Below are 18,758 nucleotides of genomic sequence, written 5' to 3'. Positions count from 1 at the left end.
TTTTTTGTTGTTTTTTTTACATAAATTTCTAGTTTTATACTTAAGTTTCTTTCAGGCTTTACTTTATAAAGATAATAGAATACCGGCTTAACTGTGTCTACAATTGGGGGCTAAACATGAAAAAGATTTACAATGAAAATTGATTCAACATAGTGTATATTTGCATTTTTCTATATCAAATGCTACATAGCTTACTTGTGCAATTTGGTTTATTTAAGGGTATTTTTCTTAGTCTGCATTTTAAATTTAAACCACATCAGTCTTCGATGTATTTAGCATTTTGTGATATGATAAATATTAAAAGATAATATTGTTTGAAGATAGCAGGCCAATAAAAAAAAGCTAAATTTCACAGAATTGTATACACATGAAAAAAAAACAACCCTATAGAGCCTTGTCCTTTGAATTTTCATAGGACTGTGAAATATGCTGTCATTCATACTGGTTTATTTTAATATGTGCATTTCAGATACTTTGTTTTCTGATTTATTTTGAGAATAAAGCAACTCCATAACAAATGGAGAACAAATGCCATCAGCAATTGCAGAAAAACGACAACGTTCTTAAATTCAATTGCACTTTATTCTGCAATGAAAAAAACTAAACAAAAACAACGTTATTTGTAGCAATCCAGATATGAGTATTTCAAGAAAAGAAAAAAAGACATTTGTGAATTACAGATCTTCTTGGTGATGCATCAGTGTATGTCCACTCCAGGGTACTAATTTCGATCCTCAAACTGTGACTTGTTCTTCAGCAGATATGCTGCTAGATATTCGATGGGATTTGGAGGTCTGAAAATATATAAAACAAGTGAAATTACCCAATGATCTTAAAACACACAAAAAAAAAACTAACAGATGCCACATTTTTTCCAGGCCAGTGTGGACATTAAGAGCTCAATATCCACAAATTATAACTATCCATCTTTTTTTTTTTCTATCTATCATACAGTAATGCTAAAAAAAAAAAAAAAAAAAAATTTTTAAAAAGAAAAAAGAACGGAAAAGTGTTTACAAGTAGCCTGGAGATAAATATAACTTCAAGAGCCATAAAATTGCTTCTCGGTTCCAATTGGGAAGGCCATGTAGCGGTAATCTTTAGTATATATATATATATATATATATATATATTAATATCTTATGTGTATTATGTATACTATATATATATGGTGGTATGTATATACATATATATATTATACATATACATTATATATATATATATATGAGATATCATTGTATATATATATACATATATATATATATATATATGATATATATATATATATATATCTATATATATATATATAATATATTATATATATATATATATATATATATATATATATATATATATATATACACACACACACACACACACACGATGAGGTAATGATGATGTTACACACCAATTTAAAGCCTTTTAACACTAGAACCGCCAAGCAGATCAACTTGGCCCATTTTGGATTTAAACTGTTAATTACTCTTCCATTGTAAATCGTATGTGTATGCCTGTTTTTGACTATCTAAATATATTAATTAAATATCCAGATGGCATTTGGTAGCCAGAATCGCAAAAATGGTAGTTATAAACAGTTCTACCTAGAAATCCCCACGTAGGTCAATGTGACCCATGCATTACAATATGTCTTTAATATAACGTAACTATTTTTTTATAAATGCAGCAAACAAGACACACCTCCTCCCTCCTAGCACACGTGTTTGTTTGTTTGTTTTTTTTTTTTATTTCAAGCCTTTCTTTGTTTGTAGTCTGACTACAAGAGAGAGATTGCTATGATTGTGGATTTGTCAAGATGCAAACTCAGTGAAAGCCTAGTTGCTTATTTTTCAATGTACCTGGGAGAAAACAATCCTTCGTTTTGTTCCACAAATGCAACTGGGAATATATCAGAAGGAAATATTTAATCTTGAAAGTAGTCATTTTGAATGGAATAAGACAAGCTGAACTCAGATGAATACAGCAAACTGAAATGACAGGTAGGATAACAACTTATGTGCCCAATATGAAACGTATGTTATATATTCTTTTTTTTTTTTTTTTACATTAGGAAAAAAAAAAAAACATTTCAGTTTTACAGGTTGGTATGTACCAGTTTACAGAACAGTGTTCAAAGGAACTGCGTCTGTGTTTACAACACAGCTCCTGGATGCAGGCACAGTCAGCTGGCAGACACGTACGCTCCTCCATAACGTACAATGCAGCCGTCATACCGGAAGTAGTGTTATTTTTTTTTTTTTTATGTAGTATTAGAAACAATGATTTTGGTTTTATAGTTTTGTGTGTACAGATACCCGTTTACACCTGTACACAGGTATATGTACATTCAATTTCTTTTGAAATGTGTATTTTATTAAATGTTTTCACTGTCTGTAGTCATTCTGTATATGCGCTCATTTTAAAAATAAAGCCTTATGTTTCATTTTCCATTTAATTATGGTGTTTCTGCTTTGCATATGTTAAATATGATGTTCATGAATAAACCTTTTCAGTTGTATCCGATAGTATGTCTTTCATTTTTATAACAAAGCAGTTTAAACATGTATGGGTCACACTGACCCGCGTGGGGTTCTAGTGTTAAACAACCATTGGTTGCTTACCAAATGACTGACATCTCCAAAGGCTCCAATAACTAATCAGGGAAGGTTTTATATACTTTCAAATGAAAATAAGTTAAATGGACAGAAAGGTAGACCAGTGAGTTTTAGTCTTTTGTTTTCTGTCGGAGAGTACAAGCTTACCAGAAAACATACTAAATCGTCCAAAATGTTTATATACCCATAAATAAATAAATAAATATGAACTGTAGTGAAATATTTATAAAATGAACTTCAGGGATGACTCCCCAATCAAAATGCATTTTGCTAAAGCCCCAAGCCAATAGATACCTTTTATTACGAGGTGCAGCATTTTAGTGTCTTAGGTTTTGATTACCATGATTGAAGCACAACATTACTGGAGAGCATACTAAATTGCCAAGAATGCTTAACCGACCCGAAATATATATATATATTTTTTATTTTTTAAAAGATGTTGAGCTGACAGATCTATCTGATGGTGAACTTCTTCACATCACGCATCCATCAAACAATTTGGTGTAACAGCCAAACCAGACACGGTATTTATAAAATTCTTTCTGATCCTGGTTCCTGAGGATCCTTTTACAAATTTTAGGTAGCAGATCACTAAATTACACTTGCTAAATTGCAATTGCTAAAAGAAAAATTAATTTAAGTACATTTTAAACCTGATGTTTTACATTCAAAACTAGGCAATTGTAGGGTGTATTTCAGAGTGAAAACATTATTCTCTTAATCTTCAGACTCTCATTTGTGTAGAAAGAAACAATACAGTATACTTTTGGTGGATATACAGAAGCCTAAAGTCAAGTTATGTCAGTCAGACCCACAGCAGGTAATGTTCACCATAGCAGAAGGGTTAAAACACAATACCTCATGATATGCGAACCTTAATTATAAGTTGATAAGTGTTCTTATTAAGTGCCTTTTCCGAGGTTATAAAAGACAAACGTATTAACTTTTTTTGTCTAGTTGATTTTGCATAATTTTACATTCAGCTGGACTAATTAGACTTAGTATCATTTTGTAGACCAGAAGGTAGTTGGCATTCACAAGACACCAAAACATATAATATTCCATTCTAATTATGTTTTAATCAGAACAACAACTTACCTTTCTTTTGACAACACAGAGAGTCCTTGTAGAAGAATGGGCACAACAGTCTGGTCCAGGTATGCACGCGTGGGAAGGGACTGGAGATCCACTTTCTGTTTCGAGACCTTTTCTGCACTTGTCTTCTCATTTTCAACTATTCTCTGAAAAGTTATAATAATGAATTTGTAACATGGTTGAATTTAAATAACTTATCATGCAAACATTAATTGTTAGTTAAAATGTTAGCTACCTGTGCATTTTCTGTAAGACCATATTCTGCATGTGGGTTATCTGCAACCTAAAAAACAAAATGAGGTTGGTGAAGAACACCAGCTATCTACTATGTTAACAGTTTCATCCAATTTTTATTTGAACTTACTGGTGTATGCCCTTCCAGGCTTTGTTCAGCATCAGTATGGTCTACAGAAAGAAAAGAAAAACAATTATGTTTTAAACTACTGTATTAACATTTAATTTCTAGAAATTAAAACTGATACAAGAAATAAAAAGTGATGTGTGGACCAGGGGTGTTATAGACTGGAGTGAAATTCTGCCAGTACTCAGTATCGGGACTTATTTTATCTGCTTTACAACTGCTCTCTCGAACCTTATCTTAATTGGCGGCCCTACCTAGATTTCATTCAGCACAGTCCATGCTGCTTGCATTGTGAATCATTCCTCATACTGCTTTTGTTTGTTAGATCCTAATGGACAGCATTCCTGCCAATATAATAACTGCATGTTGATTGGCTTAGCTTTCATTCTGATCGGATTTCATTTTAGCCAACGTCACACATTTCTGCCCATTTTGCTTTGTGTCAGTGCTCATTGGTTACTCAACCAGAGAAGACTTTAGCAGTGCAACATTAAAAAAACAGCAGCATAGAGTAAGAATATTTTCATTACTAGTTTAGAGAAACTATCTGAATATTTGAACAACCACTGCTGCAAATTAATTTGAAGGCAAACATCCAAGTCAGTGTTCCCCGTAAAGGGTGTATTCCTGGACAGCAACCTCTCCTTTGATGCCCATGTCTCATCTGTGGTCAAATCTTCCTTCTACGACCTTCGAAACATCTCCAAAGTTCGTCCCTACCTTTCCCTCCCGGATGCAAAGATACTGTCATGGGTTTGTCTCCCCTCGACAACTGCAACTCTGTCTATGGTGGTTTTCCAGCACGCGCCATCAACCAACTGCAGCTAGTTCAGAATGCCACTGCCAGGATTCTTACCAGATGTAAAAAATGTGAACACATCACCCCCCTGTCTTGCCCAGCCGCTCTGGCTACCTGTAAAGTTCAGGATTACTTTCAAAATTTTCCTGCTCACCTACAATGCCCTTCATCACACAGGTCCCAAGTACCTCTTCAACCTACTGAACGGTTATGTCCATGCCCGCAAGCTGAGGTCCTCTGACTCTGGCCTGCTTGCTATCCCCAAGTAAAAGTGCACCACACTTGGAGAACGCTCATTTAGCATCATGGCTCCGACTGGAAATCAATCCCAGCTCTGGTGCGTGATGCTCCCACCATCGCTCGCTTTAAATCAACTCTCAGGACCTACTTATTCTCTCTTGCTTTCTATGCTCTTTAAGCCTGATATCTGTTATTAGCCATTATGTCTCTGCTACTTCTGATCTTTCACTGTATCTTCTTATGATTCTATATGAAATACTCATCTACAATGTTTTAGAATTCACATCCTAGTCTTGTATTTAATGTATTATGCTTTGTTTTTCACTGTATTTAGTGTACTCTGAAATTTTTTAAAATTTTACTGTATCTTGTAATGCGCTTTGTGACGCTGGTCCACTATGAAAGACACTATATAAAAATAAAGATTGACTGGTAAATTACATTGTTGAGAAATATTAGAAATAATTATAACATGTTTTGCCTTGCATTGGTTTACCACCTTGTTAGAATTTGTACTAGTTTCTAAAGGAATGTGATGTGTGTGACAGTAGGGATGAACATAAAAAGCAGGATCAACAAAATAAATTGCTTCTTCAGATTGGACAAGCGAGTCAGAATCAGGGGATACAGATGCCCGTACATTACTTGAAAATGCTTCTCCCTTTCCGAACAGGCCCAACTTGGAAGGTAAATGTTACGTATAGTGTCAACGTTTTGTTTTACTGTGATCCTATTTTCTATTATGAGGACAGTAATAAACAAAAAACAAAACTGAGGGTTTTTTTTTTTTTTTTTTTTTTTTTTTTTTTTTTACAATGCACCCCTTTTCTACATTTATTTTTTTTAAAGTTTAAGTTAAATTTGAGATTTCACTTGCATATCCATCTAAAAAATGCACAAGTAAACAAAAGTAATTTTATTACTTTATGAAAATGTGTTTTTTGCCATTTTATTTACCGTGCAGAAACTACAATAAAAGGGATTTAAAAAAAATACAAAAAAGTGATGTTTACTTATACTGTTTCTGACTGAAAAACACATGAAAAATATGTATAACCCACTACTGTTTTTAGTTCATTCAGTGGAGCAAAGTAAAGATTTAACAACCTATTATTCCTGAATATTACAGTTTTGCCTATCACTTTATGACATAACAGCACTGTAAATCGTTATACTTGTTAGATTTAGCAGGGGATTGGGCAGAAAGTGATTGGATCTGGCCAGTGAAATCAGTTTTTTTGCTTCATTTAACAAAAATACGTTAATAATGTACTTTAGCTTAGGTATTGTAGGTAAGGAGGTTTACAGGTGATTTTTACATTTAAAACTATGTGTGCACTCTATAGCAAAGTTTGACTGTGCAATACTTAGTTAAGCAGGGCACTAGTCTTGTTGCTGTATACAGTTCATTGATATTTGTGGTTGCAAAATTTTACACACACAAACATTAGTTAGGCCATTTCTACCTACTATAGGAATCCTCTGAAAACTATGCTACATTTTAAACGACGTACCCTGGCTCCTCATGATATAGCAGCACACACGCACTTTTTCCCTTGACAACAATAAGCAATGCCGGTTCGCTATGGCTCGGCTCGAAATCAAATACATATCAAGTCTGCTAAACTTACTTAACACACGCACCATAAACAGATTCATTTAACACTTAAAAATGGTTTATATGCAAACGGAATATTCCGTTTAACTTTAATAAAATTAATTATTTACACAAACTCACTGCCCACACTACTCACCATCCGCCATGTCTGTTGTCGGTTTCTACGCGCTGCACGCAAACACAGTGACCAATCACACAGTAGCTGATCTAAACGCGCTTTCTATTGGCTAGTTGATAACGTATTTCGATTTTGCGCTTTTTATTCAATGATTGGCTTGCTAAATACACGTAAGGCAACATGTGCTCATAATTGGCTGCGCTTCTCTAGTGCCATTTCTTATTGGATACAAAAAAGGAATCGGGCACCCCTGAAATGCTGAACTACAGTGCTGCCAGACTGGCGGTTTTCCAGGCAGGTTTGGCTTTTTTTTAAAGCATTTAGCAGATAAATTATATTGTTTTAGCAGTATGGCTATTTTTATCGTGTTTTTTTTTTTTTTTTATATTCCTTTAGATTACGAGGCCTTCACTAGTGCAGTACTTTGATCTCCACGATGCCCAGTATATCAGTGTCCTACACTGTCTTGTATCCGGCCCTCAGCGTCCAATAAAATTACAAATCACACAAACGCTCACACTTCAGTTCAGCAAATTCGGCTCAAGAAAGTGCTGATCCGGCCTTTTTCTTTCCTCGTTAGTGTGGAGATTCTTACACATGGCATGAATGACACTTACATATGTATTTGACCGTTCAGATTGTGAAATAAAAAGTTGCATTTTATTCGTCACCAATTTAAGAACTGTATCAGTACAATTTTTTTTTTTTTTTTAATTATTATTAAAGCTTATTCGCAGACAGTTCTGGACTATATAATTTAACACTACACTCTGAATACACTTTTTCCTACCTATCTAATTTAACCTTAGCATAACAGAGGCATAAGTGTATGGGATATACTGAACTTGAAGAAGGAATATATGAAAAAGATCTAGGAGTTTATGTTGACTCAGAATTGTCTTCATCTTCTAGACAATGTGGGAAAGCTAAACAAAAGGCCACCCAGATTTCTGCTGGGTTTATAGCCCAAAGTCACTTAAACAATATCCAACAAATAGCCCAATTATTTATTTTAACTGAAAGCAAGCTTATTATTAACAGGTAGGCCTATGCATAAAAAAAACAAACAACCAAAACCTTTCGTAAGAAAATATACCTTCTATAACTTTAATACAAACTATAAGCCCCAGTACAGCTCATCCACACATCACTGTCAACAAATGAGTATGGAAGCACTGAAGGGACAAATTAACATTCATACTAGCAACTGAATTACAGAGTGATCCCTTTATTGAAATACTAATACTGCTACTGTATCCCAAACAATATTGTTTTAAAGTTATACCACTAATCTAATTACATTATCAACCCTTGACTCCTTAACATTTCCCGTGGCTGTGTTTCTAAAGTAGCCCAATTCTGCGGGAAAACCGCAGACCTGGCAACACTGAGGCCAACAAAAATGCTCGGATATACAGTATAGTGAGAAGTTTTGAATTTAAATCAAGGGAATCAATGTTAAAACTTTATAATGCATTTACACCCTGGGATCTTTCAAGAAGCTGCTTGATGAGATTCTGGGATCAATAAGCTACTAACAACCAAATGAGCTAGATGGGCCTAATGGTCTCCTTTCATTTGTAACCTTTCTTATGTTCTTATTTGATCATTCTCGTCAGACAAGAAACAGTAGTGCTTCTACTGTAAATTGTGAGGGGAAAAAACAATCAAAGCAGATACATAAATAAAAATGTGTTATAATGTTGCTTATCTGTGTTTATTTTATTTTAAATAAATGTGTAGCATTATGTTTTTCTAATATATATTTAAGTCTTAAATGTAAGTGCTTTTTTAAGAGCTCCTAGTCCCTTTTCTCAGAACCGCAGCGAAACCAACTGTGCCCAGCTGATGCAGCCAGGAGAGGCCCAACAGCACAGCCAGGTGAATGGGGCCCAGCTCCCCCCAGAAACAGCTGACAGCACGCCTGCACCCATTGCCAGCCTGCTAACCCCAGCTGTCGTCGTGGTGAGAACGACGGTAGGGGACTTCTGCCACGTCCCCATCCACATCGAGGGGGTCCCCTGTGCCACCCTAATTGCCACTGGATCAAGCATGATGCTGGTTAAGTGTCTACCAATGAGCAGCTGGGAGACAGCAGGCCTGTCTGGAGCCCACCATGGTCCAGCTACACACTGTGATTGGAGAACTGGTGTCAATGAGGGGAAATGAACCCATGGAGATCCAGATTGGGGATCTCGCCATGTGCCACGAGGTGTTGGTTGGACCCTTGCATCCTGGGCCTGGATGTCCTCCAGCGGACAGGCAGCCAGCTGGACCTCCAAAAGGGGCATCTCAAGTTCCAGGGGGCGGGCTGACTCTTGCTCTGGCTATCCTGGGAGAACCAGCCAACCCCCCCCCCCCCCTGGGGGCGGCCTTGTGAGGGTTGGGAATCCATCTCTTAGCATGCTGCCGCCAGGTGCATGCAGAAGGGCCTGGCTCTTGTGGTGCAAAGACTGAGGGAACCCTGCAGAGGCCGGTGACCTCCACTGCCACCCATTCCTAGTGTGGTCAGCCCGATTCGGACCAAAGACCCGCCAGCCTGCCAGGCTGGCAATATGACATCTGCCTGTCAAATAAGACGCCACTCCAGCTGCAGTGAACAAAGTCTGGCGCCACAGTTGTGAGGGGCTTAGTCCTGAGCAGTGGACCCAGCTGCAGGAATTGTTCCAAAGAAGAATGGAGAGTGGCAGTTCAGCATGGACTACTGACGGCTGAACGAGGCTACCCGCAAAGACTCATACCCCCTGCTCTGCTTTGACAAATCACTGGACTTAGTAGCTGGCTCGTTATGGTTCAACTCACTGAACTTAAAAAACAGCAATTGGCATGCATACAACCCCTGCACGCATACACACCATGCAACCCCCTGCATGCACATACACCCCACATGCAACCCCTGCACGTGGACATACCCTGTAATCTACAGTATCCTGATTCTTCCCCTCCCCCAGGATAGTTACTTAGTTATATATATATATATATATATATATATATATATATATATATATATATATATATATATATATATATATATATATATATATATATATATATATATATATATATATATATATATATATATATATATATATATGGATATATTAAGGGTCCGCTACAGGGAACGCTTCATGGTCAACCATATGTAATGACTGTTCTAAACATATGTACTGCTATTTTTATGTTTGTGGTTTTAAATTATAGCATATTCTATATACACATTCATCTGATCACACTAAAATGTACCAAAAAATGGCATCAGCGTGAAACTAATTTCTAGAGAAATATGTATTACAGCAATAAACCGATTGCGAGTGGAGCTGACTCCTTTATCATTCGTTTCAGCTGCAGCTAGTTTAGAAATAGACACCAAGTAATAGAAACTGAAATTAAAAGGCGTAACTACTTACAAAGATCTCTAAGCAACAGTAAATAAAAGTTAGAAATCGGTGCTATAATTTTGGAATGATTTGAGTGGTGTTACATTCATTCCAATTATTTCTAATTCTAAAATATAAACTACATTTTTCACTTTAGAAACTGATGATGATGTCACGTAGAACAGCTGGTATGGAGGGACGGTGGGGGGTGATGGAACAATAACAGTTGTGCTTTTGGTAAGCACGGCGCACGCGCAACTTACTGGATAGCATTCCCAAACCTAATTGTACTGATATTCTTGCGTAAACAATCGCCTTTGGTCACCGAGGTACGCTGGATAATTGCCCTGTTACGCCCCTCTGGCTCAGCTGGCTTCCCAGTTAGCTGTCAGTGGCTAGTGAGGCGTGCGTGTGTGGTATATGTGTTATGGAGGCTACGGTGAGCCAGGTGAATGAATTATCCGGAAGGAAGAGGGAAAAAGAAGAAAGGCTCAGCCGGCACTGCCAGCTCCCCGCCCGAAGGCGACGCACCCGACCAGGTGTCGCTGCATAAGCGGAATCTGTACTACTTTTCATACCCGCTGCTGGCGGTGTTCGCGCTTTTGCGAGTCCTGGCCCTGCACTTGGGCATCCTCTTCGCCTGGTTCCGTGAACGGTTGACCAGGATCATGGCGGCTAAAAACAAGTCGCCTGCAGCAGCGGCCGTCGGCAAAGAATCCGAGGGTGACTGCGAGCGAGTTCGTAACTACCATAAGCAGGCATTTGAGTACATCTCTGTAGCCCTGAGGATCGATGAAAATGACAAAGGTGAGTTTGTGGATGCCATTTAATGTGGCTTGCAGATGCATGTAAGTAATTGGCAAATATTTATTCATAGTTCTTTTGAAAATAAAGGGTCTCGCTGACCGGCAGCACTGTATTTACAGTATAATTGTAAATCTCGAATAACTACTCGCTTCTAAATCTTTTGTAGTCATTTTTGTATTACTTTATATCACTGTCCTGGTCACAAAAGCAACGTTTGTGGGGAATAATAGCCATTTTCTATACTTTTGAGGCATAAGCAATTAGGAAATAACACTTACTACCCAGGAACAAAAATTGTGTTACATAGTGTTATCTGTCAGCACACATTTACTATTAAAATTCAGTAGTGTTATTAATAGATGATAGACAGCTGCATTTAATATAATCAGTTAGGTTGCATTCCTGGCCCAGCATAAGGGTGGATTTATTTATGTTGTGAGCCTTGGCAGTTTTGCTTTTTGTTTAAATGAAACTGGTTCACAGGATTTGAGTTCAGTACTCAAATATAAGACATTTGGATAGCAGGCCTTTTACAAAATAAATAAAAACACAGAAGGATTTCTAAGCAAGAGAAGGCAGTGCATTTGTCCATGAATAAATATGATGTATGTTGAAATGTCATCCATAAAGAGAATCGTCCATTAGACAAAGGTGGAGGGGATATGGTACAGTATATGTTTATTAATATTTGCTGAGTAGAGTGGAAAATGTTCAAGAAAAGTTTATTTTTCAGTGATAAACACTGGTGGGGATGGTGGAATAGAAGAAAGTTAACAGGAACCATGTGTGTCAGTAACATAGCTTGAAACAAAGGAGAGAGATTCTTTATATTTTACCCATGGGAATGTCTGAGGTCATTTGCACGCTTTCTGATACCCTGCTTGCACAGTCTGTATTTTTTTTTTTTTTAAACCTAATGGGCATACATTTCTCATACTGTAACAATTCATTTATTAATTTTTTTAGAAGAAAAAAATCAGCAATAATCACAATCTAGTATGTCATGTAAAGCATTTGGCAGATCTGGCTATTTTTGATTTCTGGAAGTAGGTCAGCATCTTTTTCCAGGAAGTCAGCAGTGTGGACAGCTGACTGACAATCAATTATTTATGTAACTCGGACTGAAAAAAATTGTAAGTTGCTTAACATTTTTTAGAACAAATATCAACATCTCTTATAGTAGTTCTGGTTAAATAGTTAGTTCGGAACTGCTGGTTAACCAACAGTCTAAAGCTGAGAAAATGCGAGCAGTAGTGGGATACCATATGTCCAGTTTTGAAATTACACAAGAAAAGAGTCCCAGTATATATGGTTGCCTTCAACAGTGTTAAGTACAATTCCAAAGTACAAAGATATGTAAAAAGGACACCGTGATTACTGTTTTGTGTATTGTAGTAATTTAAAAAATATGTATAAAGACTGCAGGCATGTTTAAAATGCATTTTAATAATAAAAAGATTGGGAAAAACAATAAAAACTGAAAGGTATGCAATGCAATTTATGCTAGTTCAATCCTTTTCTTATACATACTGTACTTAAGAACTGGTTTACAAATGTACTACAGTAGTTAACGGCTTGTGGTATATGAGCTTTTATACAACACACATTGAGGTACAGTATCTAGCATCAAATAACTTTGTTTTGTCTTTGGTCCTGAATGAATTTTGTTCTTACCAGATCTTGTTTTTGAATCTATCTTGCATTTATTCCAATCCAATGACCAATTGATCTAAGGAAAGTTATTCTCAGATGTCAGCTATTAAATATAGTTTTAAACATGCTTTCTTTCCAAACATTGCACTTGTTATAGGAATAGAATACTCCATGAATGTCCATAGAGTCCTGTGGTTATTTCTCTTAGCCGTAAACAACCAACTTGGCCCTTTTGGGGGCTTGTGGGTTATTCAGCTATCCTCATTTGTGGAACAATTACAGTACTCTTTATGTTCAATGATTATAGTACTCTATATGTTCTGTAATACTTGCTAATAAAACTTAGTTTTGATCTAAAGTATTTTTGCCCTGACTGAGTGAGGCCAATTGATTTGCTTTTATTTATTGTTCCCCGCTGTAAGCCAGGGAATATATCTGTAACTGGCACATTTTGTGGGTTGAGATTAAATTAAAGATCTCCCTACCATTTGAATTTGAGTGTCAATATCAGCCTACTCGTAGAGTTTCTACTTGGGATTTAATTTTCATTACAGCTCTGGGGCTGCTTTCAGGCAGATTTACTGATTAGGAACGGCTTCCTAATCTATTTCTCCAGGGCTAAAAAATGCCCCCCCCTCACCCCGTGAAAAAATTGATTAACCCATTTTGGCACATTGACAGGTTTTCAGTGTTAGACATATGAACAGGGCTGGTGTGAAGCCTGTGTTAAAGAATATCCTATATCTGCAATACAGCACGATGTCCGTGCTACCAGTTTTGTGACTGAACTCTTAAAGGAAAATGTCCTTTGGCCATGGTCACCAATAAATGCCTTTTTGAAACGGTTTCCTTTTGCTGTTGATTGGGGCTCCTTAGAAACCAGGAGTCATGTTTTAAACTGGTTTGTACTGTAGGCCGCAAATACATCCTTGAACATTGAAAGTATCCCTTGAGTTTCCTGTTTGGGATTAATGAACACAATACATATTTTATCATGATAATTATAGTTTTTAGGGTATCTTATTTGAATTTCTGACACTGCAGACAATCAAATTCCTGCAATAGAAATGACAAAAGAGGAAGAAAAATATTAGCAATCCACTGTAAGATTTTATTCTTGCTTTAACACAACAAAAACTATGGGAATAGGAAAACAAAGGTGTGCTTTTTTATTTGAAAATGAAAACATAATGCAGCATGGATCATTTTAATTTTACAGCAATAAGGAATAAGCAATAACTATATTTTCTTTTGTTTCTTTCAAAAATGCAAATTTCTGATCCTGTCTTGCTAATGCAAGTGCTTTGACCACAGGAGGAGGTCTCTGATTTTTAGAATAAGCATAATCCCTTTTTTGCAAGATTCTCACATTTATCATATGGTTAGGTTTCAGAGGCCTTAGTGCTGTAATGTGGTTAGCTTCATGAGTCCGATGCAGGTTGGCTGAAAATACACTGCAGCAAAAGAAGTGCATAATTAAGGGATTTTTGGATGGGGTGACAACGGGGTGTTTTAGGAGCATATGTTATTGCTGTTCAGATCAAAAAAACGTATCGGCACACAGGGCATGAAGTTAAGGTCATGAAGGGCAAGGCAATGTTGCCTTCATTGGGTGTGAAAATTCAGGGCCACCAAGGCAGTTCTAGGGGCCGAAAGGCAAAATATAAATCCAATCAAGGGCACCAAGACAATTTCATACTCCTTCATAAAACAACAAAAAATAAAAACAGAGATCCTATTAAGTTATGTTCAAACAAACAAAAATAAATGTTTTCTGGGTGTTAACACACTAATTGTTAGTAAAAAATATAGCTCACTTTATCATTGTAAAAATAAATGGTATAAAAAATATCCAATTTAAAAACAAACTTTCACAATGAAAAAATACAAAGGGTAATTTGGTGAAAAATAAATATTCAGAGTATTTTTAATAGTCTGTCACCCTGTTAATAAGAACTAAATATAGCGCTTGTCTGTGTCCTGTAATTAAAGCTTTTTTAAAACCCTCTATGCAATGTGTTGCATAATTTAGGGTAAGCAAGTTAAACTGGATTTCATAACAAGTTGTCCTCTGGTGAAACAAATGTTTAATCAATGCATTTTTAAATGCTAAAAATAGTGTTTTCAGAAATTGAGATTTTCACTGAGAATTGGATATCATTATTACGCGGCACTGGTTCAGGTTCATGGAAATCGTGAAATCCATGCTCATCTTGAAAAAAATACAGCCTTAATGATACAACAGCACAAATAAGCAATGTCAGTGAAGGGAAAGTTAAATAGATTTTCAGGCAAAGATTTACCCATGGCTGGAGTGTTTTATGTTAACGATGGTGGTCAGATGAGTTGTTAGGTCTGCAGTTTGTCTGCACAACTGTAGTTTTCTAACCGTGGTACGTCCATCGTGTTCAAACAATGCGGCTTTGAAAAGAAAAAGAAAACAACTCAAAATAGAAACTTCATCAGGCAATGGAGAGTGCTGTGCATCACAGTGATGAACCGCTGGATGTACATATTGTTAGAAATAAACTTTATAATTTCACAGTTGCAAAGGATTTAGTTTTGTTATGGTGCATTGCTCGATTCAAGAAAAAAAGATGTACTGTTTTAACACATTCTAACCCCTTTCATGAAAGCACACGTTTTACTAGTTAAAAAGCAGAACTACGTAAGGTAGTGAAAAGGTATTGCACAAAAATAAATGAAAACAGAAATCAATCCACTTCTCTATCGTGTTTCGTTCTCTTATGTTCTCTCTCCTCGTTTCATAATGCAAGGGAGCTGCTACTTGAACTATGTCATGTATACCTACTTGCTTGGTTTTTTGTGTGTTTTTGGTGTAAGGATGTGGGCAATAATAATTATCTACCTGTTTGTATGTTCAATTTTAGCGTTGATGTTTTGGGGGGAAATCAAGCCAAATTACAAAACAGCAAGGGCCATTGAAATAAAATGCCTATCAAAACAGCAATATATATATATATATATATATATATATATATATATATATATATATATATATATATATATATATATATATATATATATATATATATATATATATATATATATATATATAGCTATATACACACACAGTCGTCATATATATATATATATATATATATATATACTATGACATATATGACTGAAAACATGGAAGGTGTCAGAATGTGTATTGCACCATTGGACGTTGAAGTATTGTAATTTTAAGCATAGAATCAGATCTCCTTATACTGTATATGATCATAGAATATGTGTAATGTGGTATACGTTATGTTTTTTTTTTACTAAGCTGTAAATTAAAGGAATTTTTTAAATGCATGTCTACATTATTTCAAGGATATTCACATATATGTGAAATAGTTGACGACAAAGCATCAAACACATTTAAATTGCAGCTCATTTCTTTTGAACATTAGGTAGGCTAAATACTAGAACACTTTGCAGACACTTTAGACGGCTATTCTTCCATCTTTTTAAACGTTTTTGAGTTAGCATGGAGCTCACAGATGTAAAAATCACACGGTGACACTGCCAGTGAACACGTGTGATTGAAATTACTGGAAGCGCGGTCATATTGAGTTCAGTGATCTAACTGCGTCTCTCCCTCTGTTTGCCCATCATTAACCAATGATACAGTACGTCTTTCTCGTGACTTAGTGCTGGGAGATGCACAGTAAAAAGAATAGCAACAATACTGCATTATGATAATGAGTCATTTTCTCGCAGAACAAGATTAGACAGAATTCAGTTGAATTGTGACAGAGCGGACCAGCTGACGCTGACCGTGTTTGTGAATGGGTTGTAGATCAGATGTGCGGGTGTTGACTGACACCGGCGGCAATGACGGGCGGGCATATTGGCAACAATATTTTGCTGTAAGTTTTAAAAAAATTGAGAGGCATTGAGGCAAGTGACTTGGGCAATGCGGCAATTGGCGTCGGTTATTTCATGCCCTGGGTACAGTTTTGTTTGAAGCTTAAAGGCCTATCTCTGTCGGGCAGGACATTTACATATTGGCTATTGTGACGTCTATTAACGTTTTTCTTTAAAATTATACACTGAAATCTGCTTGCCATAAAACAAACAGAAGATTCATGTTCCTGCTGTTTATGAGATACCAGACTGAAGACCCCAAGTCTTTGTAATGTAAGCTACTATACGAAAAGCAACCTGACACATTATAGTAATGAGCCTGTCTTTGGTTCTATACATATGCCTAATTGTTAAAAATGCTGTCAATTCACATTAAAACAAATTTGGATTAGATTAATTTTTAACATGGTCCTGGCCAAATTTAGCTGTCACTTATTGTAAATTACTTGTTAATGCTAATGCTAATTATTTTGGACCCCCCCCCCCCACCCCTGCCCCCAGGGTATAGACATTTGAATAAAACAAATTTCCCTAGTTCAAACAGCTGAGTGCAAACAATATTGATTTACCAGATTAGTGCCTCTGCTCTGTATTTTTGTGCTGTTTTGGGACTACCTTTGCCATAGTGCTCACGCATCAGTACCATTTACATTAAGCAGTGCAAAGACGTGCGCTAACTTTGCAGACAAAAGTGGAGGTGTTGAAAGCTGTGGTTAATGGCCCCACCCTACAAGAAAAAGAAAGATATTGCTGCGTATTTCAACATTCTGAAGAACTGGAGTACACTAATGCAGACCTATGAACAGCAAGCTGTGGGTGCAAGTTGTCAGAATTTCCAATTTGCGCACTACCTGGTGTTGAGGGTGCCTTGGTTTTTTTTGGTCTAAAAATGCCAGTGATCAGATTTCAAGTGTTGTTCATTTGCAGTTTATAAAGGTTCACTTACAACTGTATTTTCAATAAGATGCACAGTACTTTTAAACTTATAATTGGACCTGGGCCGAACATAGGATTTTCATTTTCAAATATTTTCTCATAATGTAAATATTCTTCTGTTTTCAAAAACTAATAAAAGCCATTATATTGCTCAGAATGCAGGCAGAGACAGTGTAGCAGCAGGACCAGGTGGGCATGGCACCTGTGTGTTTGCCTTTAGTTTACAGACTTTGGACTTTACACTATGTAACACGTTAAAGTTTAAAAAAAAAAAATCCTAGGAGTAAAGAATACGTTGTGTAGTCCTTGCTTTACCCCAGTGAATTAACTACAACAAAGGATGCCAAATAGCAGTTCAAGTTAAACGTTGTTTTGTTTATTTCCAAAATAAATAGTACACAAAGTTGACACCGCCGGGGGGGGGGACATCGCCGTTTTTGGTTCTCGTTTATTACATTCCACATAACAGAAACTAGAAACAATCTGTCATAGATACAATCTATATAAAATAATTGGAGCAAGTTGGGCACTGTTTAAGCAAGGCTTTGCAGAATGATGTGCTTGCCTTTTTTCTGTCCCATGTGATTCTGACTAAAGCAGCACAATGCTTTTTTGACCCAGATGGCTTTCCATAGAGATCACTATACATGCGTGAGTATAATCTGGTTTGTTTATTTTTTGCTGTCCATAACTTTTACATAGAGGCTTGAACTGTTGTGTTGATCCTGTGTGTTTTATTTATTTATTTTTATATGTATTAAATTTTGCATATCACACGGAGCGCTTTTTCATTTGCCATTTTTTAAACTTCTGGTGAGGTGGTATATAAGTGCAAGATATTTTTGTCATTTTCTAGCGGATACGAACATCTGATTTTTGTATCTGAATATGTGTAAAAAAAAAAAAATTGTTCTAATTTTCGCATATTTGTCCCAGCACTACTTTATAATACTTTTCATTGTTCTGTAGTATACATTTTTCTGAACCTTGAAATTTTGTATTAATGAGAATTGACTGTAGTTGTTTGGTGTTTCTTTTCATGCAACACAATGGCTTGATTCTAGTATTCTACTTAGCTTTTGCCTCGAGTGTGTTCTATTACAGTGGCTCAAAAGATGCTTTCATCTCAATGAGTGTCTCCTGGTAATAAATCAGTAAGTAAGTAATAACACATGACAGGGTATGCAATAGTTATAAAATGACCACATGCCATGGGTGCGTTGGGAGACACGAGGCGAAGCCCAGTGCCTTCAACCACCAATCATG

General features: G+C 36.3%; 2 protein-coding genes across 4 annotated transcripts in view; one reads left to right on the top strand and one right to left on the bottom strand.

Annotated features, from left to right (window-relative positions):
* Positions 1-563: 563 nt before the first annotated feature.
* Positions 564-6,925, bottom strand: dpy30 (dpy-30 histone methyltransferase complex regulatory subunit). The gene is made up of 5 exons (XM_041250862.1): positions 6,862-6,925; positions 4,072-4,112; positions 3,943-3,990; positions 3,711-3,853; positions 564-794 (listed from the first exon to the last, which is right to left on the bottom strand). Exons 1-5 carry the CDS (start codon positions 6,869-6,871, stop codon positions 722-724), a joined length of 315 nt encoding a protein of 104 aa, XP_041106796.1. The 5' UTR covers positions 6,872-6,925; the 3' UTR covers positions 564-721.
* Positions 6,926-10,483: 3,558 nt separating this feature from the next.
* Positions 10,484-18,758, top strand: part of LOC121316090 (spastin-like) — a 39,465-nt gene continuing 31,190 nt past the window's right edge. Inside the window, exon 1 of one of the 3 annotated variants that reach the window (XM_041250858.1) lies at positions 10,484-11,027. In XM_041250858.1, coding sequence (XP_041106792.1) covers positions 10,673-11,027 — 355 coding nt within the window. In that variant the 5' untranslated portion in view covers positions 10,484-10,672. The remainder of the gene's footprint in view (positions 11,028-18,758) is intronic. The other 2 variants (XM_041250856.1, XM_041250857.1) reach the window with 2 other exon arrangements.

This window comes from Polyodon spathula, chromosome 5 (genome assembly GCF_017654505.1).
Source record: "Polyodon spathula isolate WHYD16114869_AA chromosome 5, ASM1765450v1, whole genome shotgun sequence".
NCBI classification, from domain to species: domain Eukaryota; kingdom Metazoa; phylum Chordata; class Actinopteri; order Acipenseriformes; family Polyodontidae; genus Polyodon; species Polyodon spathula.
This window is presented reverse-complemented; position numbering and strand designations above follow the sequence as displayed.